This window comes from Notolepis coatsorum (genome assembly GCF_963971535.1).
Source record: "Notolepis coatsorum genome assembly, chromosome: 13".
Lineage (NCBI taxonomy): Eukaryota > Metazoa > Chordata > Actinopteri > Aulopiformes > Paralepididae > Notolepis > Notolepis coatsorum.
Window position 1 is genome coordinate 76,042,139 of NC_140177.1, and position 24,945 is coordinate 76,067,083.

The 24,945-nt window shown below is 46.3% G+C and overlaps 1 protein-coding gene across 2 annotated transcripts in view; it reads left to right on the forward strand.

The window, feature by feature from the left end:
* Positions 1–16,925, forward strand: part of plpp3 (phospholipid phosphatase 3) — a 37,021-nt gene extending 20,096 nt beyond the window's left edge. For both annotated transcript variants that reach the window (XM_084328114.1, XM_084328115.1), the window contains exon 6: positions 14,358–16,925. In XM_084328114.1, coding sequence (XP_084184240.1) covers positions 14,358–14,486 — 129 coding nt within the window. In that variant the 3' untranslated portion in view covers positions 14,487–16,925. The remainder of the gene's footprint in view (positions 1–14,357) is intronic.
* The last annotated feature ends 8,020 nt before the right edge of the window (positions 16,926–24,945 follow it).

Here is a 24,945-nt window from a genome sequence, read left to right on the forward strand (position 1 = left end):
GAGAGTGACTCAGCTGAAAACGACTCGCAACCTGGAGAGGATATCAATCCCCCAGACAGAGTGGAGCTACGCGGCAGGCAGGACTTCAATCACTTCCAACCGGGAGAGTTCTTCCTAGACACTCGCAGAACTAGTAGGCCCCCCAGCAGAGCACAAAGCAGAGGGAGCGTTACAAGCCAAACAGAATTCATGTTCCAATGCATGCAACAACAACGCGAAGATGCGCTCGCAAGAGAGGCTCAACGACGCCAAGATGCGCTCGACAGAGAGAGAAGAGCCGCGGAAGCACTGGAGCGGGAGCGCGATAGAGCGGCAGCCCAGGCCTTGGAGTACACCCGGCTCGCTACCGCCCAACTGCAATCGGCCTCTGCCTCCAGGCAATCATCAAGAGCATCCACTAGGAATAACTCACCCCAGCGCCGCCAGCCTGAAAGGGAGGAGCACCCGGCTACGTATCCCCGACCCCGAAGAAGGGACAAGGCCGACTCCGAAGACCTGGAAAGGCGACTGGCTCGTCTGCAGGAGGAATATACGGCACCAGGAGAGGTGCCACCCCGCTCTCAATGTGAGCGGCTACCCGCCACACACAGAGCAACCTCCAGATCCCATCAACATTGGCCCGTAACTGCACCGGCCCCTAGGTACGACCCGCTCCCACAGCGCCCACCAGGGAGCGCCATCCCATTCTTCAAAGACAATTCTAGAAGTCAGTACCATGACATGAGGATGTGTCTGGAGTTCCTCCTGGGCGCCGCCAACCACAGCGAGCAACAGAAGTTCCTCGAGCTGTCTATGCACTGTACGCTGCCTGCGGCCAAGCTCATATGCACTGCCAACGCATACTCCCCCACCCCCTATACTTCGTCTCTCCAGGCCCTGGACGAGCGCTGGGGACGCCCGTGGGACCACATAGTGGAGGAGATCCACGAGCTGGGAGAAATGGCAGACATAAAGGACGACCACGCCCTGGACGCATACTCCTTGAAGGTACAGGCTCTGGTGAGCCTCCTGACGTTCCAAGGAGCCGCCGGCCGCACTGAGCTCTATGCAGGCTCCAACGTAGAACGCTTCGTCAGGAAGCTTCCAAAGGAAAGGGAAGAGAGGTTCCGACGGGAACACGAGCGTCTCCACCCCCAACAGCCACTGTCTACCCTGATGGAGCTCTCAGAGTTCCTGAAGTCGGAGATGAGGCACATCCGCCTCCCCAAGCGGGAAGAGCCGAGAGGCAATGGACGCAGTGGACGAGACAAGTCAGACCGAACAGGGCGGCCCGTTAGGGTGCTGACCACCGTACATGAAACCACATCAAAGGAGCACCAAGGGCCCCCGAAAGGCCAACGAGGCTTCTCCTCCCAGAAGAAAGGAGAGAAGAAGACTCCGCCGCCATGCCAGTGCTGCACAGAGGTCCACTGGCTAGACAACTGTCCCGTGTTCAAGGAGAAGACTACAGAGGAAAAGAAACAGTGGATAATAGAGAATAAGCGGTGCTGGAAGTGCGCCCGTGAGCACCGAGCAAAGGACTGCACCCTCAAGGGACCCTGCAGACAGAGCGGGTGCGGGAAGATCCACCTCACGGCCCTCCACGACCTCAACAATAGAGACGACAAGGCTAAGCCTTATGTGGCGGAAGTCCGTGATGAGCCCTCTAGAGAGCTACGCAACTACTACGTGGGCCCCGTGAGAGGCAGCACTCCCCGCGTGCTGTTGAAGATTGTGCCGGTGGTCCTGCGGAACCGCGACAAGACTCTGGAGACCTACGCGGTTATTGACGATGGCTCGGAGCGCACGCTGCTGATGCGTGAGGCTGCCATCGCCCTTGGACTCGTGGGCGACGCAGAGGAGCTGGATCTCCTCACCATCCAACCAGGGCGCACCACTATTCGAGGAGAAAGTGTGGCCCTCACCCTCACACCGGCCGGACGGCCGAAGGAAGTCTTCAAAGTGAGCCGCGTATTCACAGCTGCCGGGTTGTGCCTCTCCAGTTACGGCTACCCGATGGAGTCCCTCATGAAGAGGTACCCACATCTCCGTAATCTGGGGATCAACGCTGCAATGGAGGTGAAGCCCACCCTCCTGCTCGGCTCCGATAATGTGAACCTCACTTTACCCAAGCACATCATCCCGGGTCCACCCGGATGTCCCGTCGCCCTGGAGACTCCGCTAGGCTGGACCCTGCAGGGCCCCATCAGTCTAAGAAATCTGAACGCCCGTCAGACCCACTGCCTCTTCATTGGAGCGGGGCATGAAGACGAGGCATTGCTGGAGAATGTTCAGAGGTTATGGCAGCTGGACATTGCTCCATACAAAAATGAGAAGATACACACTCGCTCCAAAGAAGATAAGGCGGCGATGGATCTTCTCCAAGCCAAGACCAAGCGTGTCTGCGTGCGCGGTGTCCTCAGATACGCCACACCGCTCTTGAGAAGAGAGCCCATGCCGACCTTCAAGGTTCCCCCAGGAGTAGCGAAGCCGTGTCTGCTTAGCACTGAAAGAAGACTCAGCAGAGACCCCGAGACGGCTGCCGCCTACGCCACAGAAATGAGCAAGCTCATAGAGTCTGGACTAGTCAGGAGGCTGAAGCCTGAGGAGGCGGAAAGGAGTACCGAGTCATGGTACCTTCCACACCATAACGTTAAACACAACGGAAAGAACAGAGTGGTCTTTAATTGCAGCTTTCAAGTGCGCCAGCAGAACCTCAACCGCTATCTCCTGCCCGGTCCGACTCTGACCCCTCCTCTCCTCGGAGTCATGGTGCGCTTCCGACGACAGAAGACCGCCATCAGTGGCGACATCAAACGCATGTTCCATCAGGTGTGTTTGCTCGACGAAGATAAGCCACTCATGAGGTTCTTGTGGAGAGAAAACCCAGACGACCCGGAACCGTCCATCTATCAGTGGGAGGTGCTGCCCTTCGGGACGACCTGCAGCCCGTGTTGCGCCACCTACGCCCTGCAGCTTCATGTCGACGACGGCGCCGCACCCCCCGGAGTCTCCGATGCTGTCCACCACAGTTTCTATGTGGACAACTGCCTCCACAGCGTGGAGACCGCGGAAGAGGCCTACAAGCTGGTGCATGACATACGCACCTTCCTGGCCACCGCTGGCTTTGAGGTCCGCCAGTGGGCCACCAACAACCCTGAGGTCGTCCGAGACCTCCCAGACGAAGCGAAGGCTGACAGCAGCGAGACCTGGCTCTCCCAGTCAAGTGAGGACGCCCATGAAATGACTCTGGGTCTCCTCTGGCGTTTCAAGTCTGACACCCTGTGTTACCGGCAAAAGAAAATCGAGACTCGCCATTACGTAACCAGGAGGTCGATCTACAGTACTCTGGCGAGTCAATATGACCCGTTGGGTTACATCAACCCCTACACGACTCGTGCCAAGGCTCTGGTCAGCGAGCTGTGGACTGAGGCGAAGGGATGGGATGACCCCCTACCAGAGACACTCGGGGCGAAGTGGAAGAAGTGGGAAGAAGAGCTCCCCACCCTCCAACAGATCGAGTTTCCCAGGAGCTACTTTCCCTCGAGCGTCAGTCTGACCGGCAGCCAGCTCTCCCTTCATGTATTCTGTGACGCGTCTGAGAAGGCATATGGTGCAGTAGCGTACCTGCGCGCGGTGGAGCCCGACGACACAGTCCACGTCTCCTTCATTCTTGCACGCTCAAGAGTTGCACCCAAGAAGCAGCAATCCATTCCCCGGCTGGAGCTCTGCGCAGCTCTAAGTGGAGCCCAGTTGGGAAAGATGCTGAAGGAAGAGCTGCACCTCCCCCTTCACGCGGTGTCGATGTGGTCTGACTCCACAACAGTCATCCAGTGGATCCAGTCGACTTCGTGCAGATATAAAGTATTCGTAGGAACAAGGGTGACAGAGATCCAAGAGCTTGTGGGGATCAGCTGCTGGCGATACGTTTCGACAGATGTTAACCCGGCGGACGTGATCACCAGAGGTGCGACCCTCGAGGAATTGGCACGCCCCAACCTCTACCACCGTGGACCCGACTACCTACGCAAGCCAGAAGAAGACTGGCCTTCTCCTCCGAACTTGGAGAACGCAGAGGTGGAGGTGGAACTTAAGAAGTCCATCTTCTGCGGCCTCACTGGACTCCAAGACCCTTCAAATACTGACGGTCCCAAGGTTGAGGATTGCCAGACCCTAGAAGAGCTCCAAGTACGTACCTTCCACCACCGGAACCCCGGTCCCGGAGACCCGACCCCTCTCAGCGCCGACGACTACGCCGCAGCTGAGATCATGTTGCTGCAGAGGGTGCAGCGGGAGGTCTTCCAGATCGAGATGGCGTGCTTGGGACGGAAGATGGAGCTACCAAGAGACAGCAAGCTGAGGCTACTGGCCCCCGAACTGGACGAGAAAGACCTCATACGTGTCGGAGGCCGCCTACGACGGGCTCAGGGCCTCACTGAGGACAGCAAACACCCCATCCTACTCCCCTCGAAGCATCCGGTGACTAACTTGGTGATTCGTCACTATGACACCAAATTGTATCACCCTGGAGCGGAGCGGCTCTTCGCGGAGCTCAGGAGAAGGTTCTGGATACTTCGCGGCCGGGAGGCTGTGCGGCGTTACCAACGGTCATGCACAGACTGCCAGAAGCTCAGAGCCCAACCCATCATGCCACGAATGGCTGACCTCCCATCCTGCCGCCTCCGTCTCCAAGAAGCGCCCTTCCACAACACGGGCATGGACTGCTTCGGGCCCTTCACCATCAAGGCGGAGATCGGGAGAGCAACTGCTAAGAGATGGGGAATCATCTTCAAGTGCCTCACCACGAGAGCCGTCCATCTCGAGGTGCTGGCTGAAATGACAACAGACAGCTTCCTCCAGTCATTCCGTCGATTTACTGGAAGGAGAGGGCGACCCCATACCTTATGGTCTGATCACGGGACGAATTTCAAGGGAGGAGAAGCTGAACTCATCAAGAGTTACCACCAGATGAGTGAGGAGTTGAGGGACGAGCTGGCCTCCCAACAGGTCACCTTCTCCTACAACCCTCCAAATGCACCCCACTTCGGTGGAACGTGGGAGAGAGAGGTCAAGTCAGTAAAGGCTGCTCTAGCAGCCGCGCTCAGAGGACAGGTTCCGAAGGCAGAGGTCTTCAACACCGTGCTGGTGGAGATTGAAGCCATTCTGAATTCCAAGCCACTGGGGTACGTCAGTAGCGACGCGGCCGATCTCGACCCCATAACACCCAACAGCCTTTTGATGGGGCGGCGAGACGCGGCCCTTCCCTTTGCGGTCTACGCCTCCACCGAGATCATCGGCAGAAGACAATGGAGGTATAGTCAGGCTTTAGCCGACCAATTCTGGAAGAGGTTCACCACCGAATATCTCCCATCGCTGCAAGGCCGCCGCAAGTGGATCACTGAAAGAGGCAACCTAGAACCAGGAACCCCAGTCATGATCGTGGATCAGGCGCTTCCCCGAGCCCGCTGGCTCACCGGAGGGGTGAAGAGTGTGGTAAAAGGGCAAGACGGAAGAGTCCGCTCTGCTATCGTGGAGGTCGGAGGAAGAACATACCACAGACCAGTGGCTCGACTGATCCGACTACCCCCGTACTCTGACTCTGACCAGCCTGAGTGACTACTAGACATTCAGCAGACCTCAGTACTGATTAGCGCCGCAAATCAGGGGGCGGCTGTGCTGAAGGGTCTGCAATTAGGTAAAATTAGACCTAAAATAATCCCCCTTTAAGTTAATATGTGGGAGTTAAGTTATTATTTACCACATAATGTTACACTGCTGCCTATTGATTGCATCTCAGGTTATATGACGGTGCTGCCATCTAGTGGGCCAGAGGTGGTTTAGTGTCCCCTCGTATCTGCGTCACTTCCTCTCTATGAGCTTATTGACGTTGAACTTGACCGGACCAACGGAAGAGAGCGGACGTGCACAAGGCGTTGCTCTCGTTAACGTTATAGTTTGACGGTGACCAAGTATGTAAAGTGGCTTACCAAGCGGACATTATACCACCAAGAGAGAGTGAGTTTTAGTACCCAGCTAATTTGATGTTTAGTAAACGTCTGGGATTAGCATATTACAGCAGACTATAGTATTCCCCATCTATCGTTACCAGTTAGCCGAAGCTAGCTAGCTCGGCTCTAATACCTAAAGTAGCTTCGGCTCATGCTTCGATAGCTGCTCTGTACTGGACATATCAGTCGATATATAACACAGACCAGAGAACATTTAGATAAGGTCTGTGTCGCTGTAAAGGGACACAACTAGTCCTACGAAGTAGCCATAGCAGTAACCTGTGGTACAGAGGGGACCAGCGTGTCTGCAGCAGCTGTCGGCGTGCGCCGTGCAGCACCACGGAGCGGAGCGAGACACTCGGACCACCACAGCGGAGCATCTGGTCTGCAGGAGCAGACTAGTGGCGCCTATTGGACCGGGCAGCGTCTTCCCGCCCTCATCAACACGCAGCGGTCTACTACTCCTCATCACCTCCATCTCTCTCATCCTGCAGAGGGAATTGTTCCTCTGTCACAGTGGTAACCGCGGCAACGTTTGGCCAGAACACTTTATTATAACTATTTGGGCGCCCATCTAAATTTAGTAATAGTATTTAATCAGGCTTTGTGTAATGTGATAACAATATTTTGTATGTATCTTTTTTCCCTTTTTTGCTTATATAAAAGCATTATGTTTCAAACAGTTTCCTCGCTCTTTCTAGTTTAGGTGACTCCATTTTAAGTTATTCACTCAGTTGTGTATTTGGTACAATTAGTTTAAGAGTTAAGGCATCCTACCACACCCCCTAAGGTGATAATTATATACAGTCCTCTAAGCTCCCGCACAGTAATGTCGATATAGCTATAATATTTAAAAAGTTATAGCCCTGCAAAGAAGGTAAACATCTCCATAGGGTTACAGCACTGGCAGACTGGGCATAAGGATGGGTACAATGCCTGGCAGACAAAGTGTTAAAGGGGTAGTTGTGATTTTTGGAACCGTAGCCCTATTTGTTACTTGCCAATGATGTTGATCAAATCAAAATAAAATCAAATTTATTTATAAGGCCCAACCACACACGTTAACACTTTGACTGCCATGAAACGTCTTTTGACGTCATTGCGGGCCATGCTCAAGTTGCCGGAGGACGCTGTACAGCGTCCTTATATCAATATTTCAAAAATCTGCGATCTGATTCATATGTCCCCTCCGCTGGCCTGAGATCCACCAGCAGGACCCACTGAGCTCTCTGGCGGTTCAGGAGCGCCATCTGGTGGCCGATCGGCGCAATCGCCAAACAGGATGTGCCATAGAGGTTGTGCTAGACGTCCGTAGTACTTCCGGGCGCTCGCTATAGGTCATGGGACTCTGGATCGTCACGCTACACAGTGATCGATTGGCAATAACTCGATAAACAACATGATTTGGACGTATATACCATTATACAAGCTGGAGATGGACCGGGTAAAAATATATCCCATAATGATAAGATTTCTACTCTACGATGATCGCCCAACGGCGCGCGGAGACTGGGGTGAGTTTCAGCGTGTAACGTTACCGTCTTCGATACTAACTGCTATTATCAACATTTGACGTTACACTGACCTTCATCATGAGACAATTGAAACCGTATGGGTGGAAATTTTATTTGAAAGGGCAAAATCTGTTCTAGTCGGCACAATATACAGACCGCCAGATCAAACTGGCTTTTATGATACTCTGGATGTGTGCTTAGCTGGAGCTGAGGATGCGGAAAAAATTCTTATTGGGGATTGGAACACGGATATGCAACGAAAAGATGCACCCGTCTTCAAATCCTTCAATAGGTTTTGTGATCTGCACGGCCTCAGCCAACTAATCACCCAACCCACAAGGATATGTGAATCAACTCAGACTACCATTGACCTCATACTGACCTCTGACAAGTCCAAGATCTCCAACAAAGGGGTTATAGCATGCGGGTTAAGTGATCATTATATGATATTCTGTACCCGCAAAAAGCTAAAACTAAAGGCTGGCTGTCACAAAACAGTCACATCTAGAGACCTCAAAACCTACTCTAGCGAGGCCTTTAACCTTGAACTGGAGAGTCTGGACTGGTCAGATGAACTCAATGGTACACTGGTTGAAGAAACTTGGCTTGGCTTCAAAACCAAATTTTCATCAATACTAAACAACATGGCCCCCCTAAGAACCACCAGGGTAAAAAATCGCGCTGAGCCATGGATGCACACTGAAATACTGACCGCTATGAAAGCCAGAGACAAAAAATGCTCTGAGTTTCGTAAAGGTCAGTCAAAGCTTACCAAAAGCACGAGCAGTGAACTCCAAGACCACGTGACTGAACTCAAACTAGAAAGAAACAGACTAAGAAATGACGTAAACTCCATGATCAAAACTGCTAAAAAAAATTTCATCAATGACAAAACCGAGGAAAACAAAAATAAACCACGTGAACTTTGGAAATTACTCAACAATCAACTAGGCTGCAGTAAAAAACTCAAAACCAGGTTCTCAAACATAAACATATAGACGGACAACACGCTCATCACAGACAAGCTGGATGTAGCCAATTACTTAAACACTTTCTTCACAAACATAGCCACAACACTGGTAAACAAACTACCCTCCCACTCAGGGCAGTATGGGGTAGAACACATAGTAGCATACTACAAGAACCTAGGCGTCCACAAAGACGACTTCAAACTGGAAATAGTAACTACAGATGAGGTACTCAAAAAACTGAGCGCCCTCCAACCAAACAAGGCCACTGGCCATGACAACATCCCCTCCAAATTCCTCAGAGACTCAGCAGCAGCCATCACCCCAGTCATCACACACATAATAAACCTCTCCATAAAACAGGGACACGTCCCCAAGGACTTCAAAATTGCGAGAGTAACACCCCTGCACAAAAAGGGCAGCAAATTAGACCCGGGTAACTACCGCCCTGTTTCTATCCTTACATCCATCTCGAAAGTCATGGAAAAAATAGTATACGAACAGATCGAAAAGTACCTCGCGGAAAAAAATCTAATCTACGAATTCCAATCTGGCTTCAGAACATCCCACTCCACTGACACATGCCTTCTCTACTTGAACGACCACATCAAACAAGAGGTGGACGCGGGCAAATACTGCGGCATGGTCATGCTGGACCTACAAAAGGCCTTCGACACTGTCAATCACAATTGGTTTTGATAGTTTATCAGTGAGCTGGATACAATCCTACCTGGAGGGGAGGGAACAGATGGTGGAAGTAAACGGTACCCTATCCCCCCCCCTCACAGTGAGCTGTGGTGTTCCACAAGGAAGCATACTAGGACCGCTACTATTCCTAATTTATGCAAATGACATGTCGTCAGCTTGTGACTGCAACTTGTTCCTGTTTGCGGACGACTCAGCCCTGCTGGTCTCTGACAAGAACAAGTTACAGGTTGAAAAAGCCCTCAGCTCGGAACTAGGCAAAATCTGCATATGGCTCGCCGACAACAAACTATCATTACACATGGGCAAAACAGAGTCCATTCTCTTCGGTTCAAATAACAAACTCAGCAAGACCGACGGCTTCTCGGTTACAGTGGGTGACAATATTATCACAAGGAAAGATGAAATTACCTACCTGGGTTCCATCCTAGAGGCTAATCTTTCCTGTGACAAAATGGCATCCAATGTAATAAAAAAAGTCAACCAACGAACGCGATTCTTGTACCGGATCTCCTCTCTGGTGAACAAGAATACCCTGAAGACTCTAGCAGGAGCACTCATTCAAGGGTACTACGACTATGCTTGCACCTCATGGTACCAAAGCACCTCAAAGGCACTAAAAAACAAATTACAAACATCTCAAAACAAGCTAGTCAGACTACTACTTGACCTGACTCCTAGAACCCACCTCACCCCTGCCCACTTTGACAACCTAGGATGGCTTAGAGTAGACGACAGAGTACAGCAACTTGCAATGGGCCTGGTCTACAAGATACACTACGCGACCAAGGTACCCATGTACATGTCAAAATACTTCCCAAAGGTCAGTGAATACCACGATCACAACACCAGAGGGAGCTCCACAAATCATGTAAAACCCAGATTCGGCTCAAACAAGGGACTAAACACGTTTCGCAATTATGCCACATCAATGTGGAACGCCCTACCTAAAGCTGTAAAGGAATGTGAATCACTACCCACCTTCAAAGACACTCTCAAAAAACACCTACGTGAGACTGCAATTCGAAACTGGCCCCTACAAATGTCCTAACCTAGTTGTACAGTAAATGACCAAGTAAGGCTTTGTCAATATTCCAATGTACAGTGTAAAATGTGTGTGTGTCCCCTTCCCAACCCCCCCCCCCCCCCACCTCCAATGTACAGCCCTCACCCAACCCACCCAACCCCACCCCACCCAACCAACCTCCTCCAATGTACAGTTTCTATGCCAAATGTATATACACTCCTTTTCTGGACACTTTTGTATCACAAACAGTACTGTATTTGTAAATCTGATATGTCATAAATGTATAGATGTAGCAGTACTGTCTATCTGTATGTCATGTATGTCATATATGTTATGATGAATTGAAAATGGGGGACCCTGATGTAAACAAGACGAAAGTCTTTCTCTGGTCTGCATCCCCTTAACAATTGTATGTATTGAGCTGTACTGTACTGTACCCATTCTGCAATCTGTTAATAAACTTTTCAATCAATCTGACCCACATTAGATGATTGGTATAACGCTGCCCACGGAATTATAAACGCCCCCTAGCCCATCCGGTCAACATCAGATTACGTGTAGTAACTTCTAGAAGTTCTGTCTCATCTCAATAAACTCGTGCCATTTGTCGCTTGATTTATGATAAACGTTTTCAAATAAACGCTAGATTATCGATAGTATATGTGTCCTCATGCACGAAGAGAAGCGGGGTCTGAAAAAGTCTAGTTGGAATTTTTTATATTGCGCTGATTGCCATCAAACTGTATTTCATCATCAATATAATGCATTTGGGGCTATATATCACGTTCTGGAGAAAGCTGCAGAAAGAGATGAAAACATACTTATACATTAGACCATACTTTACTATGAATATGTGAATGAAAAAGTTTAACGTTGCTACACAATGAACAATACATATAGGACTTTGAATGGGCCCTAATAATGGCAATGTAGCAATCGAATTTAAAAAGTTATAGCCCTGCAAAGAAGGGTACTTTCTCCATAGACAAATAGAGCCGGCAACCTATGGTATATCATGAATTTAACCCAAGGCAGCCAAAGTGTTAATGTCCCCATGGGCCGTACAGGTCTTCTTTAAATCGAGTCCTTTCTCAGCACAGTCCATGCTTGACCCCATTGACTTTGCATTGGTTTGTGGCTAACTAGCTGGAGCTAGTGTGAGGAACAGCATGGACTGTGGCTAACTAGCTGGAGCTAGTGTGAGGAACAGCATGGACTGTGGCTAACTAGCTGGAGCTAGTGTGAGGAACAGCATGGACTGTGGCTAACTAGCTGGAGCTAGTGTGAGGAACAGCATGGACTGTGGCTAACTAGCTGGAGCTAGTGTGAGGAACAGCATGGACTGTGGCTAACTAGCTGGAGCTAGTGTGAGGAACAGCATGGACTGTGGCTAACTAGCTGGAGCTAGTGTGAGGAACAGCATGGACTGTGGCTAACTAGCTAGAGCTAGTGTGAGGAACAGCATGGACTGTGGCTAACTAGCTAGAGCTAGTGTGAGGAACAGCATGGACTGTGGCTAACTAGCTAGAGCTAGTGTGAGGAACAGCATGGACTGTGGCTAACTAGCTAGAGCTAGTGTGAGGAACAGCATGGACTGTGGCTAACTAGCTGGAGCTAGTGTGAGGAACAGCATGGACTGTGGCTAACTAGCTGGAGCTAGAGTGAGGAACAGCATGGACTGTGGCTAACTAGCTGGAGCTAGAGTGAGGAACAGCATGGACTGTGGCTAACTAGCTGGAGCTAGTGTGAGGAACAGCATGGACTGTGGCTAACTAGCTAGAGCTAGTGTGAGGAACAGCATGGACTGTGGCTAACTAGCTGGAGCTAGTGTGAGGAACAGCATGGACTGTGGCTAACTAGCTGGAGCTAGTGTGAGGAACAGCATGGACTGTGGCTAACTAGCTGGAGCTAGTGTGAGGAACAGCATGGACTGTGGCTAACTAGCTGGAGCTAGTGTGAGGAACAGCATGGACTGTGGCTAACTAGCTGGAGCTAGTGTGAGGAACAGCATGGACTGTGGCTAACTAGCTGGAGCTAGTGTGAGGAACAGCATGAACTGTGCTGAGAAAGGACTCTACCGATCAACAAGGGATTATGGTTCCAAAATGTTTAACTATACCTTTGAAACCTAACACGTAGTCTTTAGTTTAATGCCATTTTCTGAGACTAGGTGTAAAGTTATTTTTAATCTCTTGATCTAATATTGAAACTAAACTCACTATTTACACAATATGAGCCATAACACTATTTTTTTTTTTTTTTTTTTTTTTATTATTGCAAAACAAAAATTATTAAAAGTCAGTACTCAACACACAATGCATAATGAAACTTAACAATTAAGGTGGCTAAAATGACATGCAAGTACAGAAACAGAAAACAAAAAAAAGTCTATAATAATATTTTACCGTATACAGTGTATATCCAACGAAATTACCAATTATACCAATGCCTTATACAGGATATACCCCTAATACCTATTATCTAAAACCCTACACACATATGCTCCAGCTCGAACCCCCCCCTCCCGGACCCCTCCTTGGATAGTACCTCCATTATCCCTCACTCCTAACCAGACACTACCATTATAAGCTAGCTTTTATTCTCTCCACCACTTCTAACCACATTGACATTTTGGATTCGTTGAGACCCAGAATTCTTGCTGTAGATATTTCTTGATAGTTTTCAGTTTTTTAGCTACTGTGATACCCGATAAAACCAATCTCTTTAGTTGTGGATTTACTGCAAACTCAAAAACATCATTCAATAGTAATACAGAGGGGTGTACTGGTATATTCCAAGATACGAGTTTTGATAATTGATGGGTCACATCTTTCCAGAATGCCTTAACTGGTGGACAGTCCCAATACATGTGCATAAATGTCCCTTCGTCTCCATTTGTACATTGGGAGCATTTTGAGTCTTGTTTATAGGAGTCAAGTATGTCCTGTGAATATAGTTAAGATTGATTTGTTGATGGTCCGGGTTCCTTGATGTAAGATGGACATTTGCCCATGCTCCTTGCCAATCAAAGTCACTTTCCAGGTCTGGTATATCCCTCCTCCAGACAGAGTCTAGTTGGAGGGTTTCATACGAGGACGTTAGTAATTGATAATAATAACCTGATACAAAACCTCTCGATGTCTCTCTTTCATAGAAGAATTTGTGGTATCTGTGGTGTTCAACTGGTATGTCTAATGGAACACCGTGAGACTTCAAACATAGCTGTAACTGTATGTAAAAAAGCCATGTGGACCCGGTGAGGTTAAACTTTGTGCATATTTCTCCATAACTACAAAAACCCTGGTTGTTGAAAATATCCCCTAATGAGTGTATGCCTTGCTCTTCCCATATAGGGAATCTTATAGGACGTTTTTCAATTAAGAGTGCATTGTTATTGAATAAGGGAGTGTGATTATGCCATTTTTGTGGGTTAGGATATTTTTTTTTGTGTTTCACGCCATATCCGGATTGCATGGGTAATTATGGGGCCAAATTTCCGCTCACAGTGCTTGATTGGTAGTTTAGTGTGTGCTATGTCCTTCAGTCTATGTGGGGCTACTATGTTTTCTTCCAATTTTCTCCAGGATACCAATGCCTGGGGATCAAACCATATTGTCAATGGTCTTAATGTGTATGCTTTAAAATATTGGAAAAAATCTGGAACTGCCATGCCACCGTCTGCTTTATTTCTCTGTGCGGTGGATCTTTTTATGCGAGGTGGTTTGTTATTCCAAATAAATTTGTATGTGGAGGAGTGTAATCTTTTCCAGTAACCCTCTGGAGGGGGTAACGGTAGCATTGAACTGATGAAGTTGATTCTAGGTAGTACATCCATCTTAACTATTGATACCCTTGCCTGTACTGAGTTTTTAAGTTTTGCCCACCTGTCCAGGTCGTCTTTGATTTTGTTCTGTATTTTTGTGTAATTGTGCTTCACCGTTTGTCTTATGGTGGGAAATATTTCCACACCCAAGCATCTAAAATGTTTTACCCTAGGTATCTCACCTGGGAGGGTTATATCTTTTTTTTGCATGGGTGTTAAGTGGAAGGAAAGCCATAACACTAATCTATAAAGCTTATACTTATCCAACCTAAGTGATTATAAATTCATAAGGAATGATGGAGATGTTCATTGGGTTCTTTCTCCTTCCCTTAGGTCTACTTTGTATCGGACCTTTTCAAACCCAAAGGCAGAGGTTCCGCCTCTCCACCGGCCCCAGTAAAGAAAGAGCTTATGCCTCCAGCAGACATCAGAGACAGGAGCAACCATCTCACTATGGCATAGAGATGACTGGACCTTAAATACATACTTGTGTACATACTGACCTGTGCCATTTAAATCACTACTACACTCACCCCACTGGCTAAGACTGGATGAACTCTTCGGTCGAGAAGTACAAGGGCTGAAGTGCAAAGAATCTGGAACACACAGAGACACTTAACGAGCTGCGGACTTCTCACATTGAAGAGGAGGAGAGTTCCAGTGAACATATGAAGACAAGACACACACAAGTTGTTGCCTTTTCAACAGTAAAATCCTGTGTTCTCAATTTTGTCAAGACATTTGAATGTCCAAGAGCAAGGGGCGTGGCAGGGGGCTCATCTCTCTCTTTTTAAACTTCTGGGACATGCTTTTCTTCTTTCTCGTTTAATCATCACAAGACAGGTGAGCCTTGTAGGTTTTCCTCTCTGTCCTAGGTTTTCAATCGAGGGTCATTCAAATGGACCAAACCCTGAAATTAGGTGAGGTGGCGGGAGATGACAGCTGCGGCGCAGAGAGCACTGTGCGTGACCAGAACTCCTTCTCCAGCTGTGGCCACCATTGGGGACTTGTGTGCTAATGTTACCAGCGCTCACTCCCTGTGCGTTTTTCCTGACACATAAATCTCACCAGCAAAAAAAAACAAATTCCTTGATTACAGGAAGGATGTTTTATTTTATTATTTTGTTTAAAGAAAATTGTAATGAGTTAACCGTTGTGTTTTTGTTTTTTTTCTCGAGTTATAGCACTAATTGTATCCAAACTCAGTATTGATTTCGTCACCACTTGAATGAACTTAAGTGAAGCTTTTGGAAAGCTTCGTAAGCGAGCTTCTTTTTATTCGGTATTGCTGCAGTGTAGTTTTGTATAGAGAAGTTACAGTAGAGAGTGGTTGTGGAGGGTACAGTGAGGGCGCATGTGTTGAATGTGGGCCTCTTTCTGCAGGCTAGGACGAGCCCCCACTGAGACTTGTAATGAAATGACTGTCTGTTATGTGTGCCAGACGGGTGCTCACAAGTGTTAGGTCAGAGTGACTGCTTGTGTGAGTGAGTGTGTGTACGTGTGTTAGGTCAAAGTGACTACCTGTGTTTGTGTGTGTGTGTGTGTGTGTGTTAGGTCACGAGTGACTGCCTCTGTGTGTGTAGGTGTGTCAATGTGTATATGCTTGTCTGTCTAAATGTCATGTCTATATTTGAGTGTTTATAGCCAAACGACTGTGTCTCTCTTCGGAAACGCTTTAGGGTTAGGACAGGGTGCACGCACCTGCCTCCAACACACACAGATAACTTGCGACAGGAAAACTGTGGAAAATATAACGCCATATTTTGTTGTGACTAAATATAACTATGATTCTCATCACTGTGAGATCCCTGCGACACAGAGTATATTCCGCACGGCCCTTTCACCCATGTTCATTAACGACGAGGCCTCTGGGTTTTCTAGCTTTTTTAACACAATTAGGATGAAGGAAGAAAAAAAAGCCCAACATTAAATTTGGCATCAATATAATATAATTGTGATTTAAATATAATTGAAAACCTTGTATGGTCTTACAAAAGGACTAGCATAAATAGTTCTGGACGTTACCCGAATTGACTGAAAATGATTAGAAACTCGGTAAATGTTGTACCGTTTCAACTAAATCTTAAGGCACATCTTATGTCACATCATCGTACACGAGTGTGCCTGGCTACACTGGCTGAAAAACACCACCTTAAAGCATCTTATTACCAAAAATCATCTTTATTAAATGATAACTAGTTGGAACAAAGATTATAGTTTTTGCTTAGTAACCCTTTGAGGTTGACCAGGGGAGGTGCTTTTGGGAAAACCAAGCCTACAAGCCTCTGTTTGTATAGACAAAGGTTAACAACTTTATATCTATTCTGATTGCATTGAAGCATCATGGAATACTAAAGTCTTTAGTTACCTGAATAATTTTCTCATAAAAAGTGACGTTTTAGAGGGTGGAATCACCTCTGTGACAGAAATGTCTTTAGTCTATTTTCAGTTAGTAGCCCAATGCCTTTTCCGAAAATGGATAAGCAAACGTGGAATGAAACTCTTCCCCAAGTCTTTACAATTCCTATATCAAAAGAATTCTGTATTGGCATCTACCAACAATGTATCCCCTATATGTACCCTTCAAGTGTCCACTATGTTTTTAATGTGTTGAGACCTGTGTACATGTCAAAACGTGCTGCTTAAAGAGGCATTGGTTGACAGATGCCATGCGGTGAAATGGCAACTTGTGAATATTAAAAGTTTTATAAAGAAAAAAAACGTTCTCAAAACAAGTACATTTATATTGGGGAGAAAAATCCCGTTTTAATATTTTTATATCATCCTGTTTGAATTTTGTACGACAAAAATGTAAGCCATATGTATCAAAGCTGAAGTGTGTCTTTTAATAATAAACAAAACGGTCAAGATGAATGTATATGGTGAGCCGTTTGAACATTTTGTGCGGTCTCTTTCTTCAACGGTGGCCATGCTCGTACGGTATATGACAAAGAAGAATTTCAGACTTTTTATAGTATAATTTCAGTAGCTCCCCCAACTCTGCGTCCGATGGTGGAGACCTGGGCGTGGGGCTATACGCTTGAGTTTCCTGTGGGGAAATAGTGCGCATTCCAGGTTTTAACCCCTGTCCCCAATGGCACACTGGAATAATACAGACTAGCCTCACGGAGTACACCATGAGGCAAAGTACATTTGCATGTGAAAATACAGTGCAGTGTGCTTTCAGCATTGTGTGTCTTATCTTAAATTTACATGCAATATATGAATCCTCAGCAGTTAGTTCCATATAGCGTCCAATCCGTCTCTTCATAAGCAGCTGACCGATAACTTTTCTTGTTTTTTTAAGGAATCTTTTGTTAACTTTAGACGGTAGAGGAAACAGTGGCATGTGACAATCACTCTACTAGTTCAGTTTGGGGCCCATTAATTCACAGTGTATGAATGCATTCCCAAGGAAAGTGCACTTGTTCTTTTATTAAACCACTAGGGCGACCTTTAAGCTGACTGATTTAATTTCACTCAAGTCGATTAGGTCAATAAGCGGCAAAACGTGCTTTATTATGTTATTATGACCACACTAAAAATCTAATTTATTTGTAAGGCCCGACAACACACGTTAATGTCCCCATGGGCCAGACACTTCTTCTTTAAACAAGTCAAGAAGAAACATCACAATAAATCAAAAACACCATAAAATCCTAAATAAAATGTAAAGTAAATAAACGAATGCAACCCTCCCAGACATACCCCACGTGAAGGTAAGGGAAAAACTCACTAAAAACCTAGCAATAGGAAAAAATCACCACAGGCAATGTGGAGGGAAGAAACCTTAGAAGGGTCGTTCAAGGGGGGGATCGCCCTTCTTAGATTGATTGATTGATTGAAAAGTGTATTAACAGATTGCAGAATGGGTACAGTACAGCTCAATACATACAATTGTTAAGAGGATGCAGACCTGAGAAAGACTTTCGTCTTGTTTCCATCAGGGTCCTCCATTTTCAATTCATCATATGACACACACGACATACAGATAGACAGTACTGCTACATCTATACATTTATGACATACCAGATTTTCAAATACAGTACTGTTTGTGATACTAAAAAAATCCAGAAAAAGAGTGTATATACATTTGACATAGAAACTGTGCATTGGGGGAGGTTGGGTAGGTGGGGTGGGGATGTACATTGGAGGTGGGGGGGGGGGGGACACACTGTACATTGGAATACTGACCTACATTTGACATAGAAACTGTACATTGGAGGAGGTTGGGTAGGTGGGGTTGGGTGGGGCTGTACATTGGAGGTGGGGGGGGGGGGTTAGGTACATTGGAATACTGACAAAGCCATGCTTGGTCTTTATTGTACAACTGGGTTAGGACATTTGTAGGGGCCAGTTTTGAATTGCAGTCTCCCGTAGGTGTTCTTTGAGAGTGTTTTTGAAGGTGGGTAGTGATTCACATTCCTTTACAGCTTTGGGTAGGGCGTTCCACATTGTTGTGGCATAATTGCGAAACGTGTTTAGTCCCTTGTTTGAGCCGAATCTGGGTTTTACATGATTTGTGGAGCTCCCTCTGGTGTTGTGATCGTGGTATTCACTGACCTTTGGGAAGTATTTTGACATGTACATGGGTACCTTGGTCGTGTAGTGTATCTTGTAGACCAGGCCCATTGCAAGTTGCTGTACTCTGTCGTCTACTCTAAGCCATCCTAGGTTGGCAAAGTGTGCAGGGGTGAGGTGGGTTCTAGGAGTCAGGTCCAGCAGTAGTCTGACTAGTTTGTTTTGAGATGTTTGTAATTTGGTTTTTAGTGCCTTTGAGGTGGTGCAAGCATAGTCGTAGTACCCTTGAATGAGTGCTCCTGCCAGAGTCTTCAGGGTATTCTTGTTTACCAGGGAGGAGATCCGGTACAAGAATCGAGTTTGTTGATTGACTTTTTTTATTACATTGGATGCCATTTTGTCACAGGAAAGATTTGCCTCTAGGATGGAACCCAGGTAGGTAATATCTTCTTTCCTTGTGACAATATTGTCACCCACTGTAACTGAGAAGCCGTCGGTCTTGCTGAGTTTGTTATTTGAACCGAAGAGAATGGACTCTGTTTTGCCCATGTGTAATGATAGTTTGTTGTCGGCGAGCCATATGCAGATTTTGCATAGTTCCGAGCTGAGGGTTTTTTCAACCTGTAACTTGTTCTTGTCAGAGACCAGCAGGGCTGAGTCGTCCGCAAACAGGAACAAGTTGCAGTCACAAGCTGACGACATGTCATTTGCATAAATTAGGAACAGTAGTGGTCCTAGTATGCTTCCTTGTGGAACACCACAGTTCACTGTGAGGGGGGGGGGATAGGGTACCGTTTACCTCCACCATCTGTTCTCTCCCCTCCAGGTAGGATTGTATCCAGCTCACTGATAAACTATCAAAACCAATTGCTTTTAGCTTGTCAATCAGAATGGTGTGATTGACAGTGTCGAAGGCCTTTTGTATGTCTAGCATGACCATGCCGCAGATGTCGGTGATAGTAGTGTTGCTATAAAACAGGCAAAACAGTTGGTAAGCTGTTGGTCAGCGTAGCCTTACAGAACTAAATTAATCACGTTCTCCACATTATCATATGCATTCCCTATAGTGGAAAGTAAAAAGTACTCTTTTGAGGTACTTGTACTTGTCTTCCTCCATTACATTTCAAAGGAGACATTGTACTTTTTACTCCACTACATTTATCTGAACCCATCAGTTACTTTGAAGAAAGATATTTTGCATAGAAAACATGGCAAACATTGATGAAGATTATGTACTCTCAAATTGGAAGCCTGCCAACTTCAAGAGGACGTCCTCAGAGCAGCATAACAGGACTTTAGAGGTCCATGGTTTGAGGGTTGAACGCGCCCAAGCACTGGAATACACAAACATCATGTAGAATACATACTTTTACCTTTGATACATAAAGGATAACTTTGCTATTTTGGACCTTAGACCCTATTTGCGATTTGTCTCCCATGTACCTAAAACATAGACCATCATTTCATTGATCAGTCCAGTATTGAGCTAGTTACAATTTCCCTGCAGGCTCTCACTGGGCTACAATAGCAGACAATGGGCAATTGTAAATCCTTTGCAAAAACAACGATATGATGAAACAAAATGATCAAATGTGCTTTTCCAAGATGGGAAGCTCAGGGTGTATTCTTCCCAATCTCACTCAGTATGCTCTCCTGTGAAATGTATTGGAAGGTTTTCTAAACGACAGGCACACCTTCTTACACCTATCTCGTTCCCCGACCCCCGACACAGTACTCCACGGGAGTAGCGAAAACAAGTGCCAGGGGAATGCTTATGTCCAAGCCAAGTATGCAAAAAAATTCAGATTGCGATACATTTCACAGGAGACCATACTGAAACAGGTAAGAATACACCCTGAGCTTCCCGTCTCAGAAAAGCACATTTATTGTTGTTTTTTCCAAAGGATTTACGATTTCCCATTGTCTGCTATTGTAGCCCAATGAGAGCCTGCAGGGAATTTGCTCGATACTGGACCGACCAGTGAAATGATGGTCTCTATGTTTCAGGTACATGGTAGACAGGGTTTAAGGTCCAAAATAGCAAAGTTATCCTTTAAGTACATAAATGTCTCCACTTTTACTTGAGTAGAATTTTGCATATTCTTGGTACCGCAGTGAATGTATTCCCAGTGTCAGAAATATTGTGTCTATTACTAGGCTTGCTTAAATTGTGATGAAACAAAGGAGAATATGAATTATGATTTTTCTTTGCATCTTTGACAGTGAATAACACCATGCTAATAATGACCAAACATTAAAAACTGCCACTGATCTCGTTCAGTACCTCTTGAGATCATGTGTACAAAAAAATCTAAGGAAATGAATAAAGGGAAGATGATTAAACAGAAGGTTCTGTAGATACAGTACTGAATTCTCCCATCCGGACCAATGCAATTTGAAATATTATTATAAAATATAGAATAGCAGGCTTATAAATTACCTTATTATAGCCAATTCGCACATTTATATACATATATTATCTTTCAAATGCCCGAGTTCAATTTGGATTTAGTATCACCAGGCGTGCATAAGAACAGATAATGTAATCTACTGTACTTTTTTATTTTCCCCACAGTGCAACCGTTTTGAAACTAATTTCAGATCTAATTGTTCCTACATGTTAACAATAGGGAAGAGAAAATAACTGTGTTTCAATATTTGTCAAAAACTTTACCCTTTGTGGTAGAATTATCCCGAATAATAACAGTTATTGAAATAATTCATACAGAACTCTGAACCTTGAACCCCAAAGAACTTTAAGGGAAGTGTAGTTTAAAAAGAAATTCCAACACAGAACCAGACCTCTAGAAGACCGCTACAAAATGGCAGCAAAAAAACTACAATTCCCATGGTTCAAAATATCCAAAATGGTTGCCTCTTGCGAAATAGACTTGACCAAATCGAAAAGTAAAATCTATCTAATAACACTTTAACCTATTACTAAACTAACATATTGATGATAATATACATTCTAAATGCTGTTGTGACATGTTTATGATGTTTATACTTGAATACGTTTGAAATAAAAATTGCTACTAGTCTGGAAAATATTGTTCTGTATCGTATAGCTCTCGCTCGGCGTCACTCTCTGCACTGTCCTCGCACACGTGCACACGCACTGAATAAAGACCACAATGTACCTTTAATCCCAATATTTGTCTGACCACACCCCTATCAGCTTACCCATATAAGCAGGGGTGGGGCCACCCACTCGCCTCCTTCTCGCTTTCACCACAAGGAAGTGCCTCGGTAGATCCCCACACTTGAAGTGATGTGATGGTAGGAGAAGAGTTGGAAAGCAAGGATACGTTGACATCATATCTTTATTTTCTCTCTCACTATTTTCGAGAAAATACGGCGATATTGTCTTCGTACTGGAGTGTCTGGAAGATGATGATCATTCTAAAAATCCTCCACCGGTTTTCGTATTGGGAGTTCGCGCCGCTACATGCTTTTCCAACTGCAGTCCTTGCTGTGTGCTGGTTGCGGTAAAGGCACAGCTGGGCTGTAGGACGCGCCGCTGTTGTGAGAAGCGGTGGGTTCCAGGTTTGGTGAGTTATGTTTTGCTGGCAGGCTCCACTTGTCTGTTAGTGCTATGGGGGCTAATTGACAATGTTTATAAAAACCGGCCCCAGGCTAGGGTCCTTTGTTCAGCCTCTTAGGCGACAGAAGACCTTGGTCTGAAGCCCATTATAGTTTTAACTAGTGGGCCACGACCATTAAACACTGGTGATCCCTGTGTTTTCTGGATGAGTGGATATCTCTCTGTCACCGTGTTAAGGCCCCATCTTTCATATCCAAATGAGAGTATTCCCTCACGAGGAGATATGGGCATAGATGTTCGATAGCGGAAGATCTGTGTTCAAGTCAGCTACACAGGCCAGTTGGGTATTGTGCTGGCTCCGTCGGGTGTTGGTAAAATCACCGTTGTAAAACTGTGTTAACATCTTGTTTCTCTTTTCTCTTAAAAGTGAGGAGGGTTTCAGAACGGCGGCCTGTCTGGGTGAGTGTTATATCATTTTGTACAAGTTCAGGTGATAGCTGCTTAGCTTACGGTTAGCCAGTCAGCTGTTAGCTGCGGCGTTAGCCTGCTGTGATCACTGCGTGGCCTACATAAGTTGGGCCTACTGTTAGCCAGTCAGCTGTTAGCTGCGGCGCTAGCCTGCTGTGATCACTAGGAAACGTTAGCTTGCTGCTATCGGCCAAGGCCCAGCGCGGGGTAGCTCCGGCTCCTCGCGCGCCGCCGCGAGCTCCCCTCTGGTCGCGTGCGCCGTTCGCTCTGCGTCTCGCGGGCAGGGGCAGTAGCGACCGACGGTTGGAGAGTGGCCGTTAGCTTAATGCTACTCTGTTGAACGTGCTTTGATTATAACATGTTTTAAACACTCTTGACTACGACGTCATCTTTGACAGAGCATGTTCGTCGAACCTGCCCTGGGCCAGGACGGCAAAGCCTGCGTCAACAAAGGGGACCGTAGCGACGGGTTGGAGCGGCGACGCTGCCCAGATCGAACAACACAGGGCGGCTGTGTTTTCTACGGTGTCTTGAGACTGCACTTCGTTGATCTACGCTCCGGGTAGGCCAGGTGTCATGTACAGAGGTCTATCGACCATACAAGATAGTAACTGGGCAGGTGGTACATGAGCAGAAACAACCCCCTCAGTAGAAAAATGCTTTTCAAACAGTCCCGGTTAGGCAGATAGTAAACAAAGACGTTTTTCAAATGGTAAATTATGTTTATTGTAATGTGGGGCTTCCAACCCACGGCCTTTTCCCAAAGGGAAAAGGGATGTTGTCAGTGGGGATTTCAACCCACAACACACACAAAGGGAAAAGGTATGGGAGGACAAACAAGACATACATATAAGACAACTCACACAAACACTTAGTAGTCACGATACTACCTTGGGCCCATCCCAGGCCACCACAGCTGTGGAGTCTAACCCACACTCCATGCAAATAAGATGGCACCGTGCCACACAGTGTTGTGCTTAGGCCATAGATAGGCGAGACAGCAGCCTCCCCACTCTACCATAAGGCAAGTGACTCCAGCAACGAGACTCCCGTGTGTGTGTGCTGTCAGCTACTTGTGCACCCGCCCCTCTTGATGTGATTGCCATCAGCTGTCCTTCATTAGGCAATCAGCACCCTTCAGTATAGGGACGGGCAGCACCTGACAGGAAGAGAAGAAGAGATATCATTAGCTCTCATGTTCACACACACACACACACATACAAACGATACTAATCTAATGTTCACATGGTCTTCCAAATACAGTAATAATGATAATGACCAACCCACGTACGTCACACCAGGTCTGACCAGACCTTGTACACTTCTTCTGGCTTTCCCTTCTAAATGTTTTGTAAATAACGATGTTTTCCAAAACGAGTGTTACTGCACTACATTTAGGATACGACGCGAGTTGTGTGTGAATTGTCTTGTCACTAGGTATTTAGCTTCTCCGTGCAAATCGGGTTGTTGTTTCAGATGTGAAAATGATCTGGTTTGTTGTGTTGAGAAACATCATGTGTGTTTATATGTACCGTGTACTCACAACTAAGGGGGTTAACTAACCTATAAAGCTATGCTTAGTGACAAATGAGTAAAGAATATTCTATTCTCAGCCTGTAATGACAATGAACAGTGTGTTCACATATTAACAGGTTTTCCTGTTTTAACTGGCCGTATTAAGGGTAAAGTAGGAGGATTGTGTTTCCCCCCGGTTCCCTGGGGACTTCTTCATCCTCCTATCAGACATGTTGTTGCACTACATTGTGTCTTTGTGTGGTAGGGATGCGATGTAACCCTTAGCTTGATTGCTGAGGTTGTGCTAAGACTGCTGGAGAAACTTTATTTTCCTAAAAGAAAAGATTGTTTGGTCGCTTTCGTGTGTGCTTAGCAAGGCCTGTGGCCGATACTAATCGAGAATTATGTATTCTCTCATTATGAAAAACGGCGTTCCTCTGTAGAGTGTTTTTGCCATTTTTTATAGGTGATGATGGGTTGTGTGTGTCATGTGACCTACAACTGGGTTGGACTGGCCACAGAAGCACATGTGTAAGTTTGGACCGGGGCTCTTAGAGAGCCCTCTCTATTCTGTGTTTTTTTCCTTAGTAAAAATCAGATAGCAGGTTAGCTCATGCGCTGTGTGAAGCTGTCAGACGCTTCATAGAGCTGACTATGACAGTGTGTCATACTCTCTTTTTGTCATTACATCGTATCATGGGTGTGGGGTCGTAAAGGGGTGAACTGGTAACCTTTCCTCTCCCCCTTTTTTCTGTTGGTCAGGGGTACACCCCCTGTGCTTCAAGGTTCCTGTCACGTTGCGGTCCCGCACGTTATGGGGTGAGGGGGGGGGGGGGGAGTTTCATGGTCCCACGGCCTGGAATATTGGGCGTG